This window comes from Microtus oregoni, unplaced genomic scaffold, assembly GCF_018167655.1.
Source record: "Microtus oregoni isolate MIOR12 unplaced genomic scaffold, Mior012 000019F_ref0000042, whole genome shotgun sequence".
Lineage (NCBI taxonomy): Eukaryota > Metazoa > Chordata > Mammalia > Rodentia > Cricetidae > Microtus > Microtus oregoni.
The window spans coordinates 13981494-14004827 of NW_024543078.1; the positions used below are offsets into that span (position 1 = coordinate 13981494).

The following is a 23334-nucleotide window of genomic DNA, read 5'->3' on the forward strand; positions in this document are numbered from 1 at the left end:
AGCTGACTTGAAATGGCCCTTCAAAGTCTCAAAGCCTACCTAAGATGACATTGTTCCTGCAACAAAAGCCACACCTCCCAACCCTCCTAAACTGTGCCATAAATTGAGGACCAAATATTCAAACATTTGAAATTATGGAGGACATTCTCATTCATAACACCAGAGTAGGTGGCTCCCAGGAACCCTGGCCATGCTGCTGTCGCCATGAACAAGTTAGGGCATAGCCTTCATTACCCGCAGTACTTGGGTCTCAGTGCTTGCTTGAGCAGTATCTGAAGATGAATGGCTTCTCAGTGAATACTGGAACTAGAGTGGCAACCTTATTATTAACATAGGGCTGGTTGGAATAAAGACCTCTCTCGAACCTCCACAGCTACATGACCATAGATAGAGCAACAAGAAAAAGCCCCACAGATAGGACCTCCTGGTTTACAACTGAATTCTCGAACAGAAGAAAGGGTGAACTGATTAACATACCAATTGCTAACTTGACAGCTGGGCCCTCTCTCCATCAACATCTTTGTGGTTTGGGGGACTGATACTCAGTGCCCTCTGGCTGTGGTTCCTCCTGGTCTTCCAGCAATGAGCTCCTGCCCGCAGCTTGACCTGGTCCTCTGCTGCTGGTGGCCAACCACACTCAACTCTGGTTCTATTTCTCCACTCTCCCTGTCATGAAGCTGCAGGTTGAATTCTCTGCTCTATCTTCTCCTCACCACTCTCTGAGGAATGTAGGGAAACTGATCTAGTCTCCCGCTATGTCGAGGGCAGAGATTTCTCATTAGTAAACTGGAACTGGGTTTATCTAGACCTCAAAGTGGGGGGAGGCTCTTTCTAAGGTTCAGTAGTCAGGGCTTTTGACTGAATTTGATGTCAAGATTTATTATTTGAGACAGGTTAGCCTTAGGTGTCCTGGAACTCAAAAGAGATCCGCCGGCCTTCGCCTATCAAGAGTATAAAAGGTGTAGGCCATTATAAGATTTCTTTTTGGTGTGATTGGGTGTCCTCTGGCCCTGAAGTAGGAACAGAGCGGGACCTCACCGCTCTTTTTAAAAACTGGTTAAGGCGGCCTATTTAAATGAAGCTTAACTTTGACTTTGTCCTTGTCATAAATTTAGCAATTGTTACCTAAGATTAAGGGTTAAAGAACCATTTTTAGAAATACACCAAGCAAGCGGACTGCAGAACCAATCAGTAAACCTCACGGTCCTTTGCTCAGCTTTTTATTTCCAAATCGTCCTCGAGTTAAGCACGCTTCTGGGCCAGAGCATCTGAAAACTCTTAGGCATGGGAGGTGTCCGAGGGAGCCACCGCCCATCGCGCCTTTGGAAGCGCGAACGCCGATTCCGGGCTCCGTAGCCAATGCCCTCCCCTCTGCGCTCAGCCTAGCAACTGCGGGCCAATGAGCGGAGGGCTATCGTTTGCACCGCCCCGGTCTCTTCCAGCCAATAGGAAACGTCCCTCGCCCCGCCCCCTCCATGCTCGGAGGCGGGGACTCAGGCTTCACTTCCGGCCGCTGCGTGTGTTGTCATAGCGACCATTTTACGTTAACTGGCTTGTAGTGTCTAAGCAGGGGCCTGGCGACTGCGGGGGCTGTGCTGCCTGCGTTCTCCGTCCGCTTCCTGCGGCCGAAAGGCTCGAGCGGGCCGGGGGAGTCTGGCCTAGGCATCCGCGTCGTCCGGTGTGGGCGGGATGGCTGCGGAAGAAGAGGACGAGGTGGAATGGGTGGTGGAGAGCATCGCGGGGTTCCTGCGGGGTCCGGATTGGTCCATCCCCATCTTGGACTTTGTGGAGCAGAAATGCGAAGGTAAAAACCAGACCCTGAACAAGCCAAATAGCACTCGTTGTCTCTGCCCGCCGGGGCCTAGGGTTAGTTTTGTTGAAGGAATTGCTTTCGCCTCTTCCCGGGGTGGGATGGGGGTTACTTTGCCGACCTGAAAGAGGGCACCAAGACCTGCCACCCATTCCGGCCTGAGCGCATATCCTGAACTTTAATACCATGTTCAGCCTGCCTCTTCATCCCGCAGGTTCCTAAGTAGACTAGGTAACCAGCATCTTCCCCAGTTACTTGGGAGAAGCGTCGTTTTCCCTCGAGTTCCTTTGGACTCCTGAATGTCTCCCTGTGGGCTCCGTCTACGAAATGAAAACTATTCACTCTGGCCATTTCATCTGCAAAGAAGGTCATGCGATTTCCCCAGCAGGACCAAAGCAGGTGATGGGGAGAAGACCTTTCTAATAATCGAGGCAGGCAGACGTGCAATACATTCAGAGGATCAGCATCCCCCGCATTCTGGTCGCTTCATACCCGGATTCCTATCGTAAAGACAAAGCGAAGTCTATTCATAGAAAAGGACAGCAAACGACATCACACCCAGCCTTTATTTCCCTTGGCAGTACTTGGAGGGTAGCACTATTCATCAGTCCACTGAACTTGTGTCGTAGGATAGTGGGATTAGACTTGTTTGTGAGGCTCAGTGCGGTGGAGCTGGGCTGAGTTCAAGCTGCAGGGAAACGCAGCCAAGGCAATGTTTTTTATGCTTTTCCAGGATGAGTTGGCCAGTCGGAAAGGTAATGGGTTCCCAGGCATTCGCAGTATCTGAGTACATCTGGATTCAGCTAACAGAGGGTTCTTATCCTGCATTGTCTTGCAGGGCTTCTTTTGACCCTGAGAGTCCATGGATCTAGTCAAGAAAGATTGCTGTTTGACCACTGAATCTTTTATTTTATTCTGTTAAAACCCAAGCACTAATTCAGTGTGTTTGCAGGTAACTTTTAAGGAGGTTCAAATAGCAAAGTAGTTTACCTGTATCCCTCTGAAGAATTTAAAATAATGTTAGAAGATTGATGAAGCCTGGGAGAAGCCTGACCTCCTTGAGAAGAGACTATTTCATCCATTGATTTCATTTAGCCACTGAGACTAAATGCTGAATGGAAAGAGGGCGGGGCATGTCCTCTCTCCACAGGTGTCAAGAGCCTGGGCATCTCCCTAGTCACAGCTAATGGCACATTTTTACAGAGAAGCAAAGCTCGGGCTTACAACCATGCCACAGTGATGTGGCTTCAGAACTGTCTGATCTGAAAGAGTTTAAGTAGCATTTGTATTGAATGTATGTACAGTGTCACCCAGAACGGGTGCAGAGTAAAGAGGAGTAACGTCGGGAACATGTGGGAAAACTGTCAGTGTGCTGTTTTCTACTTCAGATAATTTAAAGATTAATTTAGACAGCTTTGTGGTATCAACATTTCAATATATATTGAGTTACGTTGGAACAGAAACTGGGGACAGAAACCCTCTGTTTGAGAAGTTTCTAGTCCACCAAGGGAAGACACACCTGTAAGTGGCGAGTGCAGGCACATACATGTTAGAAAGAAAGGGGCTGGGGAGGTGGCTTGTGAGCCTGACCCCACAGCCCAGTGGATGGAAGGAAGAACAGGCTCCTGCAAGTCCATTTGTAAGGTTTTTATATTTATTCTTAATGAAATAATTTGTTTTTTACACTGTTTTATTCTCTTATAAATTTAGTTTTTGATGATGAAGAAGAAAGCAAATTGACCTATACAGAAATTCATCAAGAGTACAAAGAGCTAGTGAGTATTTTTCCCACTGATTTTTGTTTTGTTTTGTTTGAGATGGGGGGTGTCTCACTATGCAGCCTTGCTTGGCTTGGAACTCACTATGTAAACCAGTCTGGCCTTGATCTCGCCGAGATTTATGTGTCTCTGCCTCCTTAGTGCTGGGACTAAAGGTGTGTGCCACAGTGGCTGGCTTTTTTCACTGATCTTTAAGAGGCATTTTATAATTCTTAATCTTTTTAAATTAAAAAAAGTGCTTTTTAAAATTGAAGTTATTTAAAATTGTTTTTTTAAAGATTTATTTAGTTTATATGTATGAGTGTTTCACCTGCATGCATGTGCACCATATATGTGTCTGTATCCACAGAGGTCAAGTGGGGGCACTGGGTTCCTTGTAACTGGAGTTATGGATGATTGTGAACCCCGTGTGGTGCTGGGAATGGGAACTGGTCTGGACATCAGCAGCTGCTCCTAGCTGCCAAACCCCTCTGCAGCCTCCCCTGCAGCTCTTCAGCCTCACAGTTCATCCTGCTCCGGCTGCGTTAACCATGTTCTTGGGCTCATAATTTCCAGTGATTTTGCATTTTCCTGTCTTAGACTCTAAGTGATGATTTATTGTAGCAATAAGATCTCTCATTTGTAAATTGAATTCCCATTTAGCCGGTGCCTCTAGGCAAGGTTTGTGCTTCCCTTATTTAAAGTTGTCTTAGGATTTTTTTTTAATATTTTTTTAATTGTTTTAATTGAGCTATACATTTTTCTCCCTCACTACTCTTCTCCCCTCTCCCCTTCCACGGTCCCCCTTGCTCCCCATGCTCCGAGTATTTTAAAGAAGGCAGTGGGTAGAGGAGTCGCACCATGTTCACCATCATAACTCGGCCTATCTCCAGTAGAGGAAGTTAAACTCCATGTGATTCCTGGCAAGAAAACCCCACTTTTGCTGTTAGTTTACTGGTGAAAGACATTATTACTTCCATGTCTTATATAATAGTGTTTATGTTAATTACAAAGAGCATTCTAGGCAGTCAGAATGCCATTTAGATTTTTCCTATGTAAATGATAAGAGTTAAACCTTTCCCGTTTAGGTTGAAAAGCTGTTAGAAAGTTACCTGAAAGAAATAGGAATTAATGAAGATCAGTTTCAAGAAGCATGCACCTCCCCTCTGGCAAAGACGCGCACTTCACAGGTATTAACTCCACTCTTACTCTGCTCTGTTTTCCCAGGACTGTTTTTAAATTTAGTGTGTTTGATTGTGGGGGTGTAAGAGTTGTGATATGAGACGCTGTGTGTGGTGAAAACATTCACAGAATGTATGGGTGTTTCACCTGCATGCATGTGTACCATATATGTGTCTGTACCCAGGGGGGGCACCAGGTTCCTTGTAACTGGAGTTATTTAAAAAGAACCGTATGTGTTCTTTTTAAACGACCTTAAATAATTTGCACTGATGGAATTAGAAATAAGCATCCTGCTCTCAGAGTTGTTAAGATAACAAAATTTATCTGGGTTTGGTTTCATTTCTATAGGATGCTGATAATTCTGTAGTTGCCTTCTATTGTTTCTATTTGTAGCAAATGCAGTTTCCAGTTTTTGGGACTTCTTATGAAACTATTTTTGTTTATGTTTTTGAGTGTTTTACCTACATGTATGTGTACATGCTTGGTACCTATGAAGGTCAGAAGAGGGCTTGGATCTCCCTGGAAGTGGAGTTAGGGCTAGCTGTGAGCTGCCATGTGGGTGCTGGGAGTGAGCCTGGATCCTCTGCCGGAGCTGCAAGTGCTCTTAACTGCTGAACCATCTCTGTAACGTTCATGGGACTGGTTTTGTTGTCTTTTAGTTCTGCACTACTGGGCTGAGTGGCTAATAGGTACATATAGTAACGCTTATTGAAAGTTCTCGTGAATTGATACACTTTAAAAAGATGTTTTTATTTTATTTATTTTGAGACAGGGATTTGCTGTGTAACCAAGCCAGCCTCAAACTCACTATGTAGCTTGGATTGCTTCCTGTTTTGCCCTCCCAGGTTCTGAGATTACAAGGGTGAACCACCTTGCTCAATTCCCTAATTGACGTTTTAGACATATGCTTGGTGTTACTCACTTTATCTTCTTGGTACCATTTAGCTTCCACCTATAGATGAGGAGACGAAAGCAGAGAAAGAGCACACAGCTGCTCCCAGGTCTGCAGCTCCGTCGTAGGAGAGCAAGCTTTCCAGCGCAGGCTGTCTCCCTGGAAGCCCTTGCTCGAGGCTCAGGACGGGGCTATCCCTCTTACTCAGATGGTGATCTTAAGAGCTCACGTTGGCCTCTACTAAATACTCGTATTTGGTTAGCAAGGTCAGAAGAGGGCGCTGGATTCACTGGAACTGGACTTACAAATGGTTGTAAGCTGTTATATGGGTGCTTGGAATTGAATCTGGGTACTCTTAACTGCTGAACCATTTCTCTAGTCCCAGAGACAAATTTTTTTTTTTTTTTTTTTTTTTTGGTTTTTCGAGACAGGGTTTCTCTGTGGTTTTGGAGCCTATCCTGGAACTAGCTCTTGTAGACCAGGCTGGTCTCGAACTCACAGAGATCCGCCTGCCTCTGCCTCCCGAGTGCTGGGATTAAAGGCGTGCGCCACCACCGCCCGGCCCCAGAGACAAATTTTTATATCATAATATATTTAAAATAAGAATGTTTTATGTAATTGATAGTTATTATTTAATTGGTAGTTCTAAGTCACACATAAAATGGCCTATTTTACTAATCTCTGTAATCTTAGACTCCATGAAATACTATAAAAATGTTACTGCTATTTTTATTGATGCCAGGGATTAAATAATATCCAGGGCCACAGAGCTACTGGTGCCTATAGTCATAATGGAGGTTGGCTTTTGCTATTGAGATTCTCTTCTTCTCTAATATGCAATGTTTCTGAAACCTTTGTTTTAAGAACTAATGTATAGACGTATGTGGACACTCCTCTTATAAAGATTATAGCTTCTTATGTCTGAAACAGGGCTCAGGAATATGCTTTATTTGTTTATTTTTAATTTTGTTTTTTTTCAAGATTTATTTATTTATTGTATATACACTGCCTGCATGTATTCCTGCAGGCCAGAAGAGGGCACCAGATCTCATTATAGATGGTTGTGAACTACCATGTGGTTGCTGGGTATTGAACTCAGTATCTCTGGAAGAGCAACCAGTGCTCTTAACCTCTGAGTCATCTCTCTAGCGCCCAGGAATATGCTTTATTAACAGTTTTTTTTTTATTTATTAAGAGGGGTCAAAGATCACAATTACAAGTTCAATCTCTAGCTTGCTGCTGGAAAATTTATTTGCCACGTTGATCTCAATAGCAGTGCCCATAGCTTGTGTTATGGCCCACGCCTGTAAACCCCAATACTGTGTCTCAGGAAGCTTACAATTGAGTTTGAGGCCAGTAGGCTGCAGAGTGAGACCCTGTCTCAAAAAGCCAAAAATAAAACAGAATAGCAGTATCATTCTAAAGGTTTGCCCGTGAGGATTGTACCTGGTATCACTAATAGGCCAGGAAGCCCCATGACTATTGTGTGGTGTCCTAACCCCCAAAGGGTTCAGACACAAGCTGCCCACATCACTTTCAGTCCAGAGCTCGCAGGTAATGTTTGCCATTCCCTCCCTGAGATCCCTGGTTACCCAGACAGAATTAAAAGAGTACTGTATCGTTTTCTTTATAGCACATTCATTGTAGATGTCACCCAGAACTGTTCTTGCCTTTCCTTTTGATGCTGCACCTCTAGAAGGTGAGCTGGTTCGTGGGGGAAGGGCTTATCTCTTCCTAGTGGAATTCTTCGGGGAAGGCTCTGGTCATGGTGTTCTTTGTGAGAATATTGTCTTTGCCTTCTAGTGAACAGTACCATCTGTGTTATCTCTGCATGGTTTTGTGTGGCCAGCTTTTCCACTGGTCTCAGGTGGAGTTGAAAAGTAAATTCTGGTAAAGTAAGACCTGAGTGTTTCCTTTGGGTTTCCATGCATTTCAAATCTTATTCTGGCCGGGCGGTGGTGGCACACGCCTTTAATCCCAGCACTCGGGAGGCAGAGGCAGGCGGATCTCTGTGAGTTCGAAACCAGCCTGGTCTACAAGAGCTAGTTCCAGGACAGGCAACAAAACCACAGAGAAACCCTGTCTCGAAAAAAAACAAACAAACAAAAAATCTTATTCTGCTTATTAATTAGAAACTTTTTTTCTTGGCTAAATGTAACATTACTAATAGTTAAGGAAATAGTTGTGTGTGTACTCTTAATAGTATATAACTTTATTATTATTAAAGGTTTGTTTTTATTTTATGCATAAGGATGTTTTGCCTGTATGTATGTCTGTGTCCCACATATATGCCTGGTGCCCTCAGAGGCCAGAAGAGGGTGTCAGATCCCCTTAGACTGGAGTTAGATGGTTGTGAGCCACCTTGTGGGTGCGGAATTGAGCGTGGGTCCTCTGTGAGGACTGCCCTTGAGCCGCTGCTCCAGCCCCACTTGAGTCTTCCTTTATTACCTGTAATACTCCATTTTCTTGTCATTTAGTTTAACTTGGTACAATTTTTTTCTTCTAAGACAGGATTTTTCTGTGTCACTCTGTCCTGGAACTCACACTCTGGATGTGACTGGCCTCATACTCAAGAGATCCTCCTGCCTCTGCCTCCTGAGTGCTGGGACTAAAGGTGTGCGCCACCACCATCTGGTGTAACTTGATAGTTTCTTTAAGGGATAATTTTGCAGTTCCAGAATAGTTATTAAACCCCAAATAAATTTCAGGAGATAGGATGTAAACCAAATAGATATTATGTGGGCTGAAAAACAAACCTAGATATCTAAGCGATAACTTAGAAAAATAAACCAGACCGCTGTGTTGTTTTCCATTTTGTTTTGGGAAAGGAGACTGCCCGTCTGACCCCTGGAGGCCTGGGAGTTGAGTGAGTTAGTCTGAGAACCCTATTTTAAAGGCTTTAAAAATCTTGGCAGGGTATAGCTATATACCTGCATTCCCAGTACTTGGGAGGCCAAGGCAGGAGAGTTAGGAGTTGGAGGCCAACTGGGGCTACGTCGTGAGAGTTCAGTTGAGTCGCCTGGCCGTGATACTGATGCGGCATCCCTGAACTAATGTGCTGCTTCTCAGTGCAAATGATGAGAGGAACGTGGGGCAAATAGTTTAACCTGCAGACTTCCTCCCACAGGCCATTTTGCAGCCCGTGTTGGCAGCAGAGGACTTCACTATCTTTAAAGCAATGATGGTCCAGAAGAACATTGAGATGCAGCTTCAAGCCATCCGGATAATCCAGGAGAGGAATGGTAAAGTGTTGAAGTTAGAATCTGAGTACTAACTGGAGGCTTTTGGAGGCTTGATCTCTCTCTTTTTTTTTAATCATCTTAAACAGTACTACCTTTTATGCATTTATTTCACATTTGAAAGTCTTTGGCTAAAGTAAAAGATATAAGGATGTAAATTCAAAATTTGGCGTGTGACATTTCAATGAAAGAAGATAGGAATTTAATGATGTTTTAGTTTATTTGAGGCTTGCCCTTCTGTCAGGCCATTGTGTTAATTAAGTTTAGTGTTTTGAGTGACTGGTTGAGAACACAGGGGGACTCCTTTGTCCTCTGACTTTTTAAAAAATTTTTTGAGATAGGGTTTCTTTGTATAACAGCCCTATCTGTCCTGGAACTAGCTCTGTAGACCAGGCTGGCCTCGAACTCATAGAGATCTGCCTGCCTCTGCCTCCCAATTACTGGGATTAAAGACATGCTCCACCTCCCGTCTGGCCCTGCTCCAATTTGTGCCCCAGTGGGTCTGGGGTGGGACCTGATCCTCCCTGTCTTCAATAGGTTCCCAGCTGTTGCTGGAGCTGCTGGTCCTGGGCTACAGGGACCAGCACTTGACTAGTTTGTCAGCAGACTTACCCTTTGGTTGTTTTGTGACGGGATGGGAGCTGTTTGCCCTCAAGGGTGTAGAATGTGTAATAAATGGGGCTTGTTTTTATTTTGAGGGGAGGGGCATATGTGCCAGGGCACATATTTGAGGATCAGAAGACAGCTTTCAGGATGGATCCTATGAACCAAATGTGGGCCATCAGCATGGGCAGCAAGCACCTTTACTAACTGAGCCCTCGCACCAGCCCAAGTAGCGCTTCTGTTATGAGACAAATATCAGAATGTTGTAGATCTTGTGCTGACTGTGAGTTGAGCCTTCCTCTTTAGACAGCCGCTAGCGTAACTGTGCTCTGAAGTTAGGCTGCTTTTCCCAGTGGGTCACAGCGTTGTCGTCTGTGGGTAAGACAGAACAGCACCTCGACCCTGAAGCAGGAGATACAGCCGAGTTCCTGTGAAGTAGATAAAATTGGAAGAGTCTCTTTTTTGTTGTTCTACTGTGCTTTGTTCTGAAAAGTCTTCTCTTCTTGATATCCCTGACACTCACTTTGATGTGGCCTGGGGGATAATTGCTTTCTATTTGTAAGCTTGTTGTGAGAGGACACATTTGTTAAGATAGCGAATTTGACTAGTGGACTCTAGTTGTCACGTTGCCATGTAAGGAAACTCGATGTTTATAAAAAGGGAACAATTATTTCTATTTATTTATTTATTAAAGATTTCTGCCTCCTCCCTGCCACCGCCTCCCATATCCTCCCCCTCCCCCGATCAAGTCCCCCCACCCACCTCCATCCAGGTCTAGTAAGGTGAGCATCCAAACTGCCTAGGCTCCCACAAAGCCAGTGCGTGCAGTAGGATCAAAAACCCACTGCCATTGTTCTTGACTTCTCAGTTTTTTTTTTTTTTTGTTTTTTTGTTTTTGGTTTTTCGAGACAGGGTTTCTCCATAGCTTTTGGTTCCTATCCTGGAACTAGCTCTTGTAGACCAGGCTGGCCTCGAACTCCCAGAGATCCACCTGCCTCTGCCTCCCGAGTGCTGGGATTAAAGGCGTGCGTCACCACCGCCCGGCGGGAACAATTATTTCTGCAGCTATACATAGGCTGTCTGCTCCAGATTGCCAGTAAGAGAGCCCCAGTGAAAATGGCAGGCATAGTTAGATGTCATAATCTCTGTTTTGTCAGTTGGGGCTCCTGCTGCTGAGAGGAAACACCACAACCAAAGCAGCATGGGGAGGACAGAGAGGGTTTACACTTCTGCGTCGTAGTCCGTCACTGAAGAAGTCAGGACGGGAACTTAAGCAGGCCAGAAACCTGGAGGCAGGAGCTGATGCAGAGGCCATGGAGGGTGCTGCTTACTGACTTGTTCATCATGATTTGCTCAGCCTGCTTTCTAGAACCCAGGACCAGCAGCCCAGGGATGGCACCACCCACAATGGGCTGGGCCCTCCCCATCAATCACTAGTTAAGAAAATGTCCTACAGCTGGACCTTATGGAGGCATTGTCTCAACCAAGATTCCTTCTTTCAGAGAACTCTAGCTTGTGTCAAGTTAATATAAAGCTATCTAGCACAGTATCCCTGATCAAGATGTCCAGAGGGAGCCAGGCGGTGGTGGTGCTTGCCTTTAATCCCAGTACTTGGGATGCAGAGGTAGGCAGATCTCTGTGAGTTTGAGGCCAGCCTGGTCTACAAAGTGAGTTCTAGGACAGGCTCCAAAGCTACACAAAGAAACCCTGCCTTGAAAAAACAAAAAACAAAATAAGATAAATTTGGGGCTGGAGAGATGGGTCAGAGATTAAGATCACTGGGTGCTCTTCCAGAGGTCCTGAGTTCAATTCCCAGCAACTACATGGTGGCTCACAACCATCTGTAATGAGATCTGGTGCCCTGTTCTGGCCCGCAGGCATACATGGAGGCTGAACACTGTATATATAACAAGTAAATCTTAAAGGAAAAAAAAAGAAGTCCAGAGGGAGAAAAACCCAGAATTGCTTACTCTAGTGGTTCATTGATATCTCCGAGGCCTCTGACACTTGGCATTTTTCTCTTCTGACATTCCCAGCCTCTTTTTCTGTTTCCAATGCAGATTCACTGTTTCATGAGGAAAGGAATGTTGCTTTTTGTGTGACTTTAGGTTTTTTTTTTTTTTTTTGTTAGCAAGGTAACATTTCGTGCAAGCCCTCCGAGAGCCCACCACTCAGGCCCCATTGCACAGGATTGGGGTCACTTGCCTTTTCTAAACTGTTCGGAAGGGGATGAGACCATTGTGATAGATCTAGCGATGAAGCACCATTCTACTGAAGTGAGGGAGGGAGGGTCTGACCTTAGTGATGATGGCTGTCAGAGAAGGAGGGAGGAAGTGGAGTAGTGACTGCTGGCAGTCAGAGTAGAGGGAGTTCGCCCTGTGCATGCATTGGAGCTTCCAGTGCAGTCTTTAACTGTGCTGCTTAACTTAGATCAGGGGCCAGGAGTAGATATCAGTGTTGATTGTGCTCAAAACAGGATAGTAGATCAGTGTTGATTGTGCTCAAAAACAGGATGTTTGGAATTTTCCTCCCTCCCTCCCTCCCTCCCTCCGTCCCTCCCTTCCTTTACTTTTTTTTTTTGAGGCAGGGTTTTTCCATATAGCCCTGGCTATGCTGGAACTTGCTCTGTAGACCAGACTAGTCTTAAACTCAGAAATCCGCCTGTGTCTGCCTCTTGAGTGCTGGGATTAAAGGTCTGTGCCACCACCGCCTGGTGAATTTTATTTCCTCTAAGAAAAATGCAAAGATTCTTGTTTGTGTCTGGTCAAATAATTTGGAGTAAATGTATTTTGACAATTTAAAAGAATTTCTTGGTGTTGTGTTGTTCCTGCCTTTAATCCTCTTTAAAGAAGTTGCTAGGAGAAGGATTTGGGAGCTCTTGACTGAGCAAAATTCCACTACAGATGCTGTGTTTATGGTGTCACTCTCCCATGGGTGAGGTGCGCATGCATCCTCCTGCTCTTTCCATACAAATGACTGCAATTAACTCAACAGAATGTTTAGCCCAAAGTGCATGTGCACATCAAGGGAACTGGAATATTAAATGACTGTAGAGCAAACCCAGAATCCCACTGTGCACATTTGCTGGAAGAAGTGGAAGGTAAATGAAGGTGCACCTGCCAGTGCTGTAGAGCGCAGGCTTGAGCAGAGCACTCACTCCCAGCCTCGAGGGAGAAGTAAACTAAACCAGCACTTAGAATTAGTTCCCATGAATCTGTTAAGGGAGGGGCGGCAGGGGCGGAAATGAGCACAATTATGATTTAAAGCTATTGGCAATATCTGCACAAATGCTTTACACATTCAGCACGTGCTGTCACTGCACATAGTGAGCAGGGCCCTCTCGGTAATGCTGCCATTCACATGGAGGCATTAACAAAACACGGCTCTGTTTCGTGAACATTCCCACTAAGGTTCACCGTTAAAAGCCTGGGTAAGTGATATCAGTAGTAGATACTGTGTGATAATGGAAGACCATAACATCTAATATTTGTATTGCCATACAGTTTTTTTCAAGTTTTAATTTTTTTTACTTAATCATGTGAAAGACTATATGTGTATGTGTATATATACATACACACACACACACACACACACACACACACACACACACATATATATGTTGTTACTGTGAACTATTTCTCACTGAACTGTGAGTGCTGTGGGACTAAGTCCCTAAAATGTGAGAAAGTTAAACGGAAGATAATTAAGAAGATAAGGCTTGAAAAGAATTTGAAGTCATCAGTTGTAAACTGCTTTGTCCTTGATGCACCGCAGCAGTGAGAAGTGTTTTCAGTTGACGTCTTCCGTGTGCTGTTTGGTTTTGAACAGGTGTGTTACCCGACTGCTTAACTGACGGCGCCGATGTAGTCAGTGATCTTGAACAGGAAGAGATGAAAATCCTGAGGGAGGTCCTCAGGTGAGCTGCTTCAACTGCTTCTGAGTAAACTGTTAATAGTGTTGTGTATGATCTGAATGGGTGGAAGCTTTTCCCTAGAAAATATGACCACCTAGCAAGACCAACAAAATGACTGTTTAGTTTTTAGTTATGTGACACAGCTTGAGGGACCCATATTCAAATGCTTAAGACCCGAGTGTTTCAGATTTTGGAATACTTGCACAGATCACAGATAGGTTGAGCATCCCTAATCAAAAAACCTGAAATCCAAACCTTCCCAATCTAAAGCCTTTCAGAGCATTCTAGATTCTCATGTGAGAAGTCTAATTTGTATTATATCTAACTGTAGAAAAATATTTGTATCATATATTCTGGATCAGTCCAATTGAGAGGATTTCCCTACCCTCACCCCACATGTCCTTTCTCATGGGATTAAGGAACTAGCCACCAATGGAAAAAGAGCTGCAGTAGACTTGGCGGATTAATAGGGAAGGGTAGAGAGTGACCTGGGCTGAGCAGAGTTCTTCCTGTCTGCTGTGCCTCAATATTAGAGGCCATTCATGCTGGTGCTGCAAGGTTGGAGGCTGGGCATCTGTACCCACCTGCCCCAGCCTTCTCAGCTGTCCCAGCTGCCCAGCTGAGGAATGACCTGTAACCTAGGGAGGAGAGTGGGAGGTGTTGATCTCAGAGGAGTATCTTACCAATCACTTCTTCCGATCTCAACCAGATGCTTGGCATGGGATGTGTAACCCTTTAACCAAAAAAGGTTAGTGAGCACTATTTTTCCTTGAAGACCTTGCTCTGGTTACTGTGGGAGCTCTGGAGGGAGGAACCATAGTAGCACGTAATTTTTGAGTCTGTGAGGATGTTTGTAGTCACTTTAGAAAGATGGACATAGTGGGAAACTATGACAGGAATTCCAAGGCTTAATTTAATTTTAGGGGATGTGAATGATTGTGGGGACAAAAGTGAAGTGTGGGTGGTGGACATAGCCCTTTCCTGCCAGATCCTGCCCTGTGGTGGGGGCAGTTGGGAGCTTGAGTTTCCGGGTGTGCAGAGGGAAGGGTATTTATCTCGAGGACTGGTGGCATTGACTGACAGTTGCCCTGGACCTGTCTTGAGGCATCTCCTGCAGCCTTTCTTCTTCCCTTGCTGTGGCTGGTTCCTGACTCTCATTAGGGTTGTTACAGTTCTTCCCACTAGAGCTGATGTAGCATAAACTATTTTGGTTGGGTTAATACTTTGAGATTTTTAGTTTGTAAAGCTTAGCTATGAACATGGGAGATAGTTGACTTCAGCTATTTCCTAGTCAGAGTGGCTCTGAACTGTTTAAAGAAATTGAGAGGTGGTAGGACAACTTGATCAGGACAGCTCAGATGCCACTGGACAGGCCAGAAGAGGGGAAACAGCCCCATCAGGAAGAATGTAACTTCCCTCCCCTCCCCTCCCCTCCCCTCGCCTCCCCTTCCCTTCCCTTCCCTTGTTTTCCGAAACAGGGGTTTTCTGTGTAACCTTGTGTGTCCTGTAACTCACTCTGTAGACCAGGCTGGCCTCGAACTCACAGAGCTCTACCTGCCTCTGCCTCCTGAGTACTGGGATTAAGGGCATGTGCCGGGCTGGATGTAGCATTTCTAAGAGAATCAAAGGTTGTATTTTTGTTTTTGAGCCAGTTGTCTGTAGTTCAGTCTAGCTTCAAACTCAATATATAGCTGAGGATGACCCTAAATTCCCGAACCTCCAGCCTCTTCCTTCCAAGTACTGGATTTATAGACATGTGCCTACTACTCCTGGTCAGAATGAGTCTTTCCTAATAGAGTTTGCCATGAAAATATGGGTTTAGACCAGGCGGTGGTGGTGCTCGCCTATAATCCCAGCACTCGAGAGGCAGAAGCAGGTGGATCTCTAAGAGTTCAAGGCCATCCTGGTCTACAGAGAGAGTTCTAGGACAGACAGGACTGTTGAACAGAGAAACCCTGTCTTGAAAAACAGACAAAAGGGAAAAAATGTGGGTTTAGGTCACTTATTTGTATACTAACTAAAAAACAAAGAGGTTTAGAATTTCAAATCTGTTGGAGGTTGTTCAGGTAGGTTTCATTAGGTATAGTCTATTACTAGTCTATTACTAGCTCCACTCTGCAGTGTCTGCCTGTAGAGCAGGAGTGTAGATGGCTGTTCTCCACCTCTGGAGAGAAACGTCATCCACATGATAGCCACAGTGCCGTAGGTCACCTCGTCCACACTGTAGCGATGGTGCCATAGGTCTCCTCGTCCATACTGTGGTGACGGTGCCATAGATCACCTCGTCCACACGGTGGCAACGGTGCCGTAGGTCACCTCGTCCACACTGTAGTGACGGTGCCGTAGGTCACCTCGTCCACATATAGCCAGGTTACCATGCTGCATATTTGTTCTTTGATGATGGGGAATTTACTCTTTTACTGGGTGGTGGCGCACACCTTTAATCCGAGCACTTGGGAGGCAGAGGCAGGCGGATCTCTGAGTTTGAGGCCAGCCTCATTGGTCTACAAAGTGAGTTCCAGGGCAGCCAAGGCTTATATGGTGAGACCCTGTCTCCAAAAACAAAACAGATTTACTTTTAACTTTCTTATGTTTCAGAAAATCAAAAGAAGAATATGACCAGGAGGAAGAAAGGAAACGAAAAAAGCAGGTGCTTGCAGGATGTAGATGCAGCATAATTCTGTCTTACTGGCATTGCCTCTTTCTTACTTACTGTTGGCTTTTGCTATTAGCATTTAAGTTTCTACAGAACTCCTCAGAGTAGCCATATTTTCTCGGCAAGTCAAAATATTTATATTTTACTTTTTATCCTTTTTTTAAAAGATGGAAAATACCTTTTCCTTCTGGTTGGTGCAGGTACTGGTGTGCCTTGTGTGAATGTATGCGTGTTAGCATGTGTAAGCAGGTACTGGTGTGCCTTGTGTGAATGTATGCGTGTTAGCATGTGTGTAAGCAGGTACTGGTGTGCCTTGTGTGAATGTATGCGTGTTAGCATGTGTGTAAGCACACATGCCTGTATGCATGTGCATGTATAGGGGGCAGGATTGGTGTCAGGTGGCCCCTCAATTTCTCCACATTATATTGAGGCAGGTTCTCTCGCTGAACCCAGATTCTGTTGCTGTGGCTAGTCTGGCTTAGGCAGCTTGCTTAGGGAATGCCATCTCCATCTTTTATGCAGGGATTAAAGGTTAGCTGCTTCCCAGACACCCATATGTGGCTCTCTGCTGTCCATGGCTCAAGTTCCAGGGGATTTGGCATCCTCTTCTGGTACCAGGCATACACACAGTATACATAAATACGTCAGGCAAAATACTTATACACATAAAATCAAAATGAATCCTTAAAAAAACAAAACAAAAACCAGACATGCTTCTGTGGCCAAGAACAGCACTCATCAGTGGGTGGGATTTAACAGCCTGTCCATTTCACAGGGCAATAGGAAGTCCCGTTGCAGTAGGACCTCCCCAGCTGTGGGATTTTGAGGTTTTTTTTTGTACCACGTATGAGATCCCTGTGCAGTGGGCCTCAGATCCATTCAAATGCAGTTGTTTTTACTTACAATGGTCATGCCTTACAGCATGGTTATCCTGTCTGCCAGGTCAGTATTGCAGCTTGCAGAGTTCACAGCTGGGTAAGAAGCTAGATTTTTTTATTTTTACTTTTTGAAACAGGGTCTTACTGTGTAGCCCTGGTTGGCACAGAACTTGTTATGTAGACCAGGCTGTCCTCAAACCCTGCTTCCCAAATTCTGGGATTAAAGGTGTGCACATACTTTCTTACAAGAGTATACTTAATATATTCTTAGAAAGTAATTATTAAAGGTGTGCACATACTTTCTTACAAGAGTATATTTTATAAATTCTTAGAAAGTAATTATTGGTGCTAGGGGTGTAGCTCAGTGACAGTGCCTATGTTTACTATATGTCATAGGTTAATCCCTAGCATTTCCCCTATACCCAAATTTAGAATTCTGTCAGTTTAAATTTGCTCACTTTATATCATTAGTCCAGCAACCTATCTTTTAAATTTCATGGTAAAGACTCAGAGCATCGCATCAAAAATGGTACTATCACTGATATACTGTTCTAGGGAATTCTTTATAAAGTCTTGTCTTTATTATTGCTCTATTGCTGTAAGGAGACACCATGAACAAGGCAACTTATAAGAGAGCATTTAACTGGGGCATGGTTTACAGTTTCAGAGGGCGAGTTCATAACCATCACGGAGGAGAACATGACAGCAGGCAGGCAGATTGGCATAGTACTGGAGCAGTAGCTCAGTTTATGTTTTATCCACAGGCAGCAGGCAGAAGCCTCAAAGCCCACCCCCAGAGACACACTTCCTCCAACAAGGCCACACCTAATTCTTCCCAGAGTCCAACTGGGGACCAAGCATTCAGACAGGAGACTGTGGGGCCATTCTCATTCAAATCACCACAAAGTTCCTCCGATTGTTCAGTCTTTCTCATTCATCCATGGTCATGCTACCAAGTAAATAATCATTTAGTTTTTAGAATTGAAAGAAAAGAGAAAAATTTTACTTTCCTTGTTTTCTTGACCCCTTTATTGTGTTGAAACATCAACCATGGCTTTTACCACAGTTCCTTCTACATCCTTAATCCTATTCCTTTGGTTATCATTCATACTGCATTATTTGAAACAATATTACTTGCCTCAAAAAGTAGGAGGTATAGGATCTGGAGAGATGGTTTAGCAGTTAAGAGTATGCCGCTCTTCCAGAGGACCCAGGTTCAGTTCCCAGCACCCACACAGTGGCTCACAGCATCTTATCTCCGGTTCCAGGGAATTAGGATGTCCCTTCCAATCTGTGGGCACTAGACTTGCATGCAGTATACATACATGCAGGTGAAATACACACCAAAATAAGTCTAAAAAAGTTAAATAAGAAAGTAGGCGCTAACTGAGCATGATGGCGCACACCTTTAATCCCAGTCCTCAGGAGGCAGAGGCAGGAGGTTTTCTTAAGTTTGAGGCCAGGCTGGTCTACAGAGTGAGTTCCAGGACAGCCAGGCTTTTTACACAGAGAAACTCTGTCCTGAAAAACAAAACAAACAAAAAACCAAAAACAAAACAAAAAACAAAAAAGAAGAAAAAGTAGAAGCTATAAAATGTTACATGTTTAAAATCCTGGGGAAAGTTGTTTATTATCTAGCTTAGTGCATAGTAATGTTTTAAATGATCTTTGGATTGCTTAATATCGATTGGTCAACATTAATTTTTTTTCCTTTTTAAAATTGTGTTATGGAATCCTGAAGTCATCAGAGGCTAAAATGGAAGACCCACCGGTGTATACTCCTGAAGCTGCAAAAATGAGTAATTCCCAAGGGGATGGAGAACATTTTGTTCAGCCACCTTCAGGTAAGCTTGAGGAGCACTGACTTCAACACACGTCCTGAGAGAACCACTGCTCCACAGCACGCTTCGCCTCAAAGGCCTGGGACATTGAGTGGCTTTGCTACTACAAGTGCTTTTTAAGTGGAGTTTGTTTGCAGCTAGGAAGTGGCCAGGATGCCATTTCCACATTTCTCAGTGAAGCTTGGAATCCAGAGAGTAATAGTTCTCTTTGAGGGAGCCACCAGCTTTTGTACAATTTCAATAGCATATAATCACGTTTGTATTTGTGAGCTGGAAGCTCAACTTGAAGGTTAAAATTGAAAATTACCTTTAAAAATTACCTTAAGGTAAAAGTAGAAAAGAATACATTTTTTTGTAGGTGTTTAGTTATTCATTATGTCCTTAAAGGAAATGCTAGCAGATGAACTTGTTCAGTACGTATCATATCCACTTTGAATTTTTTCTCATACTGTATAGAAGTAACTGCAACAGCAATTGAATCATGATCATGATTTTAGCTTTTCACAGGTTTCTATGGTTTTAAACATCTTTTCTGAATTGAAAAGATAAAAATGTGAGATGGACATTGTGTTCCTTTTTTTTTCCTAAATAATGAATTCAGGAACGTGACTTCACAAGTGTTGTGAGCTCCTGAGTAGTGAAATGTGCCTTCCGACTCTAAATACTATTTGAGATAGTCTGTACTGGTCAGCCTTGAACTCAGAGATCCACCTGCCTCAGCCTGCTGAGTGCTGGGGTTACAGGCAGAGGCCTTCAATCTGGCTTTTCGAATTATGGTTTTTCCATTAGTCAGAGTTCCACTTTATTCTTGTTTGCTCATTGGTTTTGAAGGAACAGGCTAACACTGGTCAGGAGTGTAGGACAGAAACAGGGCTATAAAGTTCCCTTCTGCACTTTTATTATGTCTGGTCTTTTTTTTTTCTTCTGTATGTGAGTTCTATATATAGGCCAGACAATAGTGAGATCCTGTATCTAAATAGATGAAAACAGAAAAGCCCAGAATTTCATCACAGACCACATAAAATAGTGTACATGTCAATAGCAAAACAAGTGGCAGATAACGTCTACCTGTTTCTTGATTTTTCAGGACTTTGTAAAATTGGTATATCAGACTTTTGGGATCACTTCATATAAAGTGATGGGACCCTACCTAGTAAGAAGTCCTAATTTTACAATAATCAGGGTGTTTGATTTGTATTGTTTGCCCTTTTATTCCTGTCTTCTCTTGGTTCCTACTAAAAATAATAGCATCTCTTCTGTGATGGAGTTGCCAGATATGAATTTTGTTTCATTAGGCTTTCTAATCCTTTCTTCTCCAATTCTGTGATTCTGTTTGAGGAGCCAAGACTGCTTCTAGTAAAATAATCTCTATTGTGGCCTGAATATTAGCAGCTACTTGTTTATAAACTCATCAGGTTCTGTGGCCTCCATCTAGACCGTCTGGGAAGTGCCGCTCTAACTTGTCTTTTCATGGGAGCCTGCAAAGGATTTTTTCTGGTCTCCCTGGCAGTGCAGTCAGCTTGTTCTCTGTACCTCAGCAGCGTTCCTTGCCAAGTTTCTTTGCTGGCTATACACACCTGGCAGGATTATTAATCCTTTGAGATATGTACCATGCTCTTTTTACTTCTATCATTTTAATGTAAGTCTTTGTATGTCTGTTTTCTTTCATAGCCCATGTAATTTAAAAATGTTTTTATCTTTTAATTTTTGATGTGTATATGTGGCATTATGTCTGTGTGCACATATGTGAATACTCATGGATGAGACATGTAGAGGTCAGCGGTTGAGGTTAAGTGTCTTCCTCTGTTGCTGTCCACTTTATTGTTTGAGATAGGGTCTCTTCATTGAACCTAGAACTCACTGACTGGCCAGCAAGCCTCTGAGCTCCATTTGTCTCTGGGCTTGATGTCCTCTGCCAAGCTCAGCTTGAGTGTGGGGTATCCAAACTAAGATTCTCATTCTCTCATAGCTGTTTTCCCACCGAACCATCGCCCCACCCTCTCAAAAATGATGATTTGTGTGCGGATGTACATGTGTACAGGAGAGACTGAGAGACTTGTGACCCGCTGTGTACTCTGTGCATGTGTCAGGAACACGGTGCACGAGTTAGTTGCTTCTGTCCTTCATGTAGGTCCCGAGATCAAACTCATATATGTCATCATACTGATGGCCAGAGACTTAACTTTCTAAGTCATTTTACTAGGCTTTAAAAAAAAAACCCAAAACCTGCTTTTCTTACAGAAAGTAGACTACAAAAGCAAGTAGAATGTTAATTATACCTATGGCACAGTTATTGAATGCTTATATTACATGTGCTTTGAAGTTTCTTCTTGCTGTAGGAATGGTTACATTTTCTTAGTGCATTAGTAGTTCCTTTCAGTATGTAAGAGAAAACAAGCCATTGCTGTTGACAACTCATGTTGTAAGACAGAAAATCAGTGTCATTAAGTGTACAGTCACATGCTTAGAAGCAAATTTGGAAACCAAAGATGTTATTGTGAGGTACTTGTGTGCTGTTTGAATTAGGAAGTATCAATGTAAAGGACCATAATAGTGTGGTCCTTTAAGTTACAATATCCCATAACTGGTCTCACTGTTTACTACCAGAAGTTAAAGTGCATTTTGCTAATCAGTCAGTACAACCCTTGGCAAGAAAGATGGAGCTGCTGCCTGAAACTTCTTCCCTCCCACAAAAAGGTCTGAAGATTTCTGGTTTAGAACATTCAAGCATGGAAGGACCAATAGCAGTAAGTAAAAGCTAACTTACTATGAGCAAGACACAGTCATACACTTCATTAGGATCTTACAACTTAATATTGACCAATATTACGATGTCCAAGTGTTGTGTGGACTTGAATATCGACAGCTCTTTCTCTTATCTGAACCAGAATCTGTCAACACTTGGAACAGAAGAGTTACGGCAACGAGAACACTATCTCAAGCAGAAAAGAGATAAGCTAATGTCCATGAGGAAGGATATGAGGGCAAAACAGATCCAGAATACTGAGCAAAAAGGAAAGCCTACCAGGGAGGTGGAGGTATGGCTAGTTTAATGTGTCAACTGTGCAAAGCAAGGGAAGAGATTTTGGTTTGTGTAATAGTCTTCAATGAATTTTGCTGCTTGATCCACTCAAATCTGCTACTACAACTGCTAAGTCTTCTCTTGGGAGAGTTTAGCTGGGGATTCTGTGAGGCAGAAATAATCATTTCATTATACAGTTTTGTTGACTTCCCATGCTGAGTTCCTTAGTGTTGATGGTCTCTCTTACCTTAGCCATTTGAGAAACTTGGTTGTTGACTTTTAAGTTTTACTGAAAATGCCCTTATTGTTCTTTTGAAGCTTGTTGAGAATTTTAGACATATAAAGCTAATTTTTAATTTTTGTCTTCTTTTCTTAAAGGAAATGACAGAGAAGCCAGAAATGACAGCAGAGGAGAAACAAACATTAATAAAGAGGCGACTACTTGCAGAGAAACTTAAAGAAGAAGTTATTAATAAGTAATATGAAGAGTTAGCAAAACAGTCAAAAGTTTCTTAAAAATAAATTATTTAATCCTTAAACAAGACTTGTTAGTTTCAAGCAAATACCTGCTTTCTAAATGCAACTATAAGCTCACTATTATTATTTTAAACAGGTAAAGGGCAAGAGGGAAGGCAGTTTAACAGAAATTTCTGCATAGAGCCAGGTATGGTGTTGCATGCCTATAATCCTAGCACCCAGGATGCGGGAGCAAGCAGGAGGATCAGGAATTCAAGGTGATCCTTAGGCACAGATCAAACTGGAGGCCAACCTAGGTTACCTGAACCTGTCTCAAACAACCTAAATAAATAAAATAAGACAAAAATGTGCATGTTTTCTCTTCCAAAGGGGATACAGAGAGAAACTGGTTGATAGCGCATGCTTTCATTCATTCTTCCTAGACACTGTGTTATGATACACAGCCATGGTACAGTCGTCAACCAGACTGACAGGGTCCCAGCTTTCACGGGGTTATCGAGGGTCCAAAGTGCAGTGTCAGAAGGGGAAAGGCCAGTGATGAAGTGGCAAGCAGATAAGCTGTAAACTCATCAGGTGGTTGCAGAGAAGAGGGTATACAGTAATTTAGAACTTTCAAGCTGAACCAGAGCGTGTGTGAATAGTAGAGGTAGCATGTGAAGGGTTAGGGTAACGTGGAAATTGTGGAGAATTGGAAGCTTTCATTTTTGAAAGTGTGGCTGCTGTAGCAAGACTGGTGTCCTAGTGGAGATGTGGGTTTACACAGTATGATGCAACAACCCAAAGGCAGGATCTTGGACAAAGGCTTTATATTTGAAGCAGAAAAATAAGACTTGGAAAAATTAATGGAAACGTAGAAAATTAGAACCTTTTCTATAAAAGTTGTTATAAAAACAGACAAAAGGATCAAGTGACTGAACCTGAGGAAAATGTGACTTACCAGTTGTCTCTGTAAAGCTCTGGGAAAATACTAGTCTATCTGCTTAAAGGTAACCAGAAGGATCCTGCATTCAGAACCTTGCAGTTACACTTTATACGCACCCTTTTCTAGTCACACAACATTTTTT

General features: G+C 43.4%; 1 protein-coding gene across 2 annotated transcripts; it reads left to right on the forward strand.

The window, feature by feature from the left end:
- The first annotated feature begins 1511 nt into the window (after positions 1 to 1511).
- On the forward strand, positions 1512 to 22872 carry Cfap36 (cilia and flagella associated protein 36). 2 transcript variants are annotated; one of them, XM_041669254.1, is made up of 10 exons: positions 1512 to 1804; positions 3521 to 3585; positions 4656 to 4757; positions 8769 to 8883; positions 13312 to 13399; positions 15995 to 16046; positions 18672 to 18774; positions 21469 to 21518; positions 21660 to 21809; positions 22172 to 22872. In XM_041669254.1, exons 1-10 carry the CDS (start codon positions 1690 to 1692, stop codon positions 22271 to 22273), a joined length of 942 nt encoding a protein of 313 aa, XP_041525188.1. In that variant the 5' UTR covers positions 1512 to 1689; the 3' UTR covers positions 22274 to 22872. The 2 variants fall into 2 exon arrangements, with proteins under 2 accessions (XP_041525188.1, XP_041525187.1); XM_041669253.1 differs by having other exon boundaries at positions 1514 to 1804; positions 21379 to 21518; positions 22172 to 22861.
- Positions 22873 to 23334: the final 462 nt, after the last annotated feature.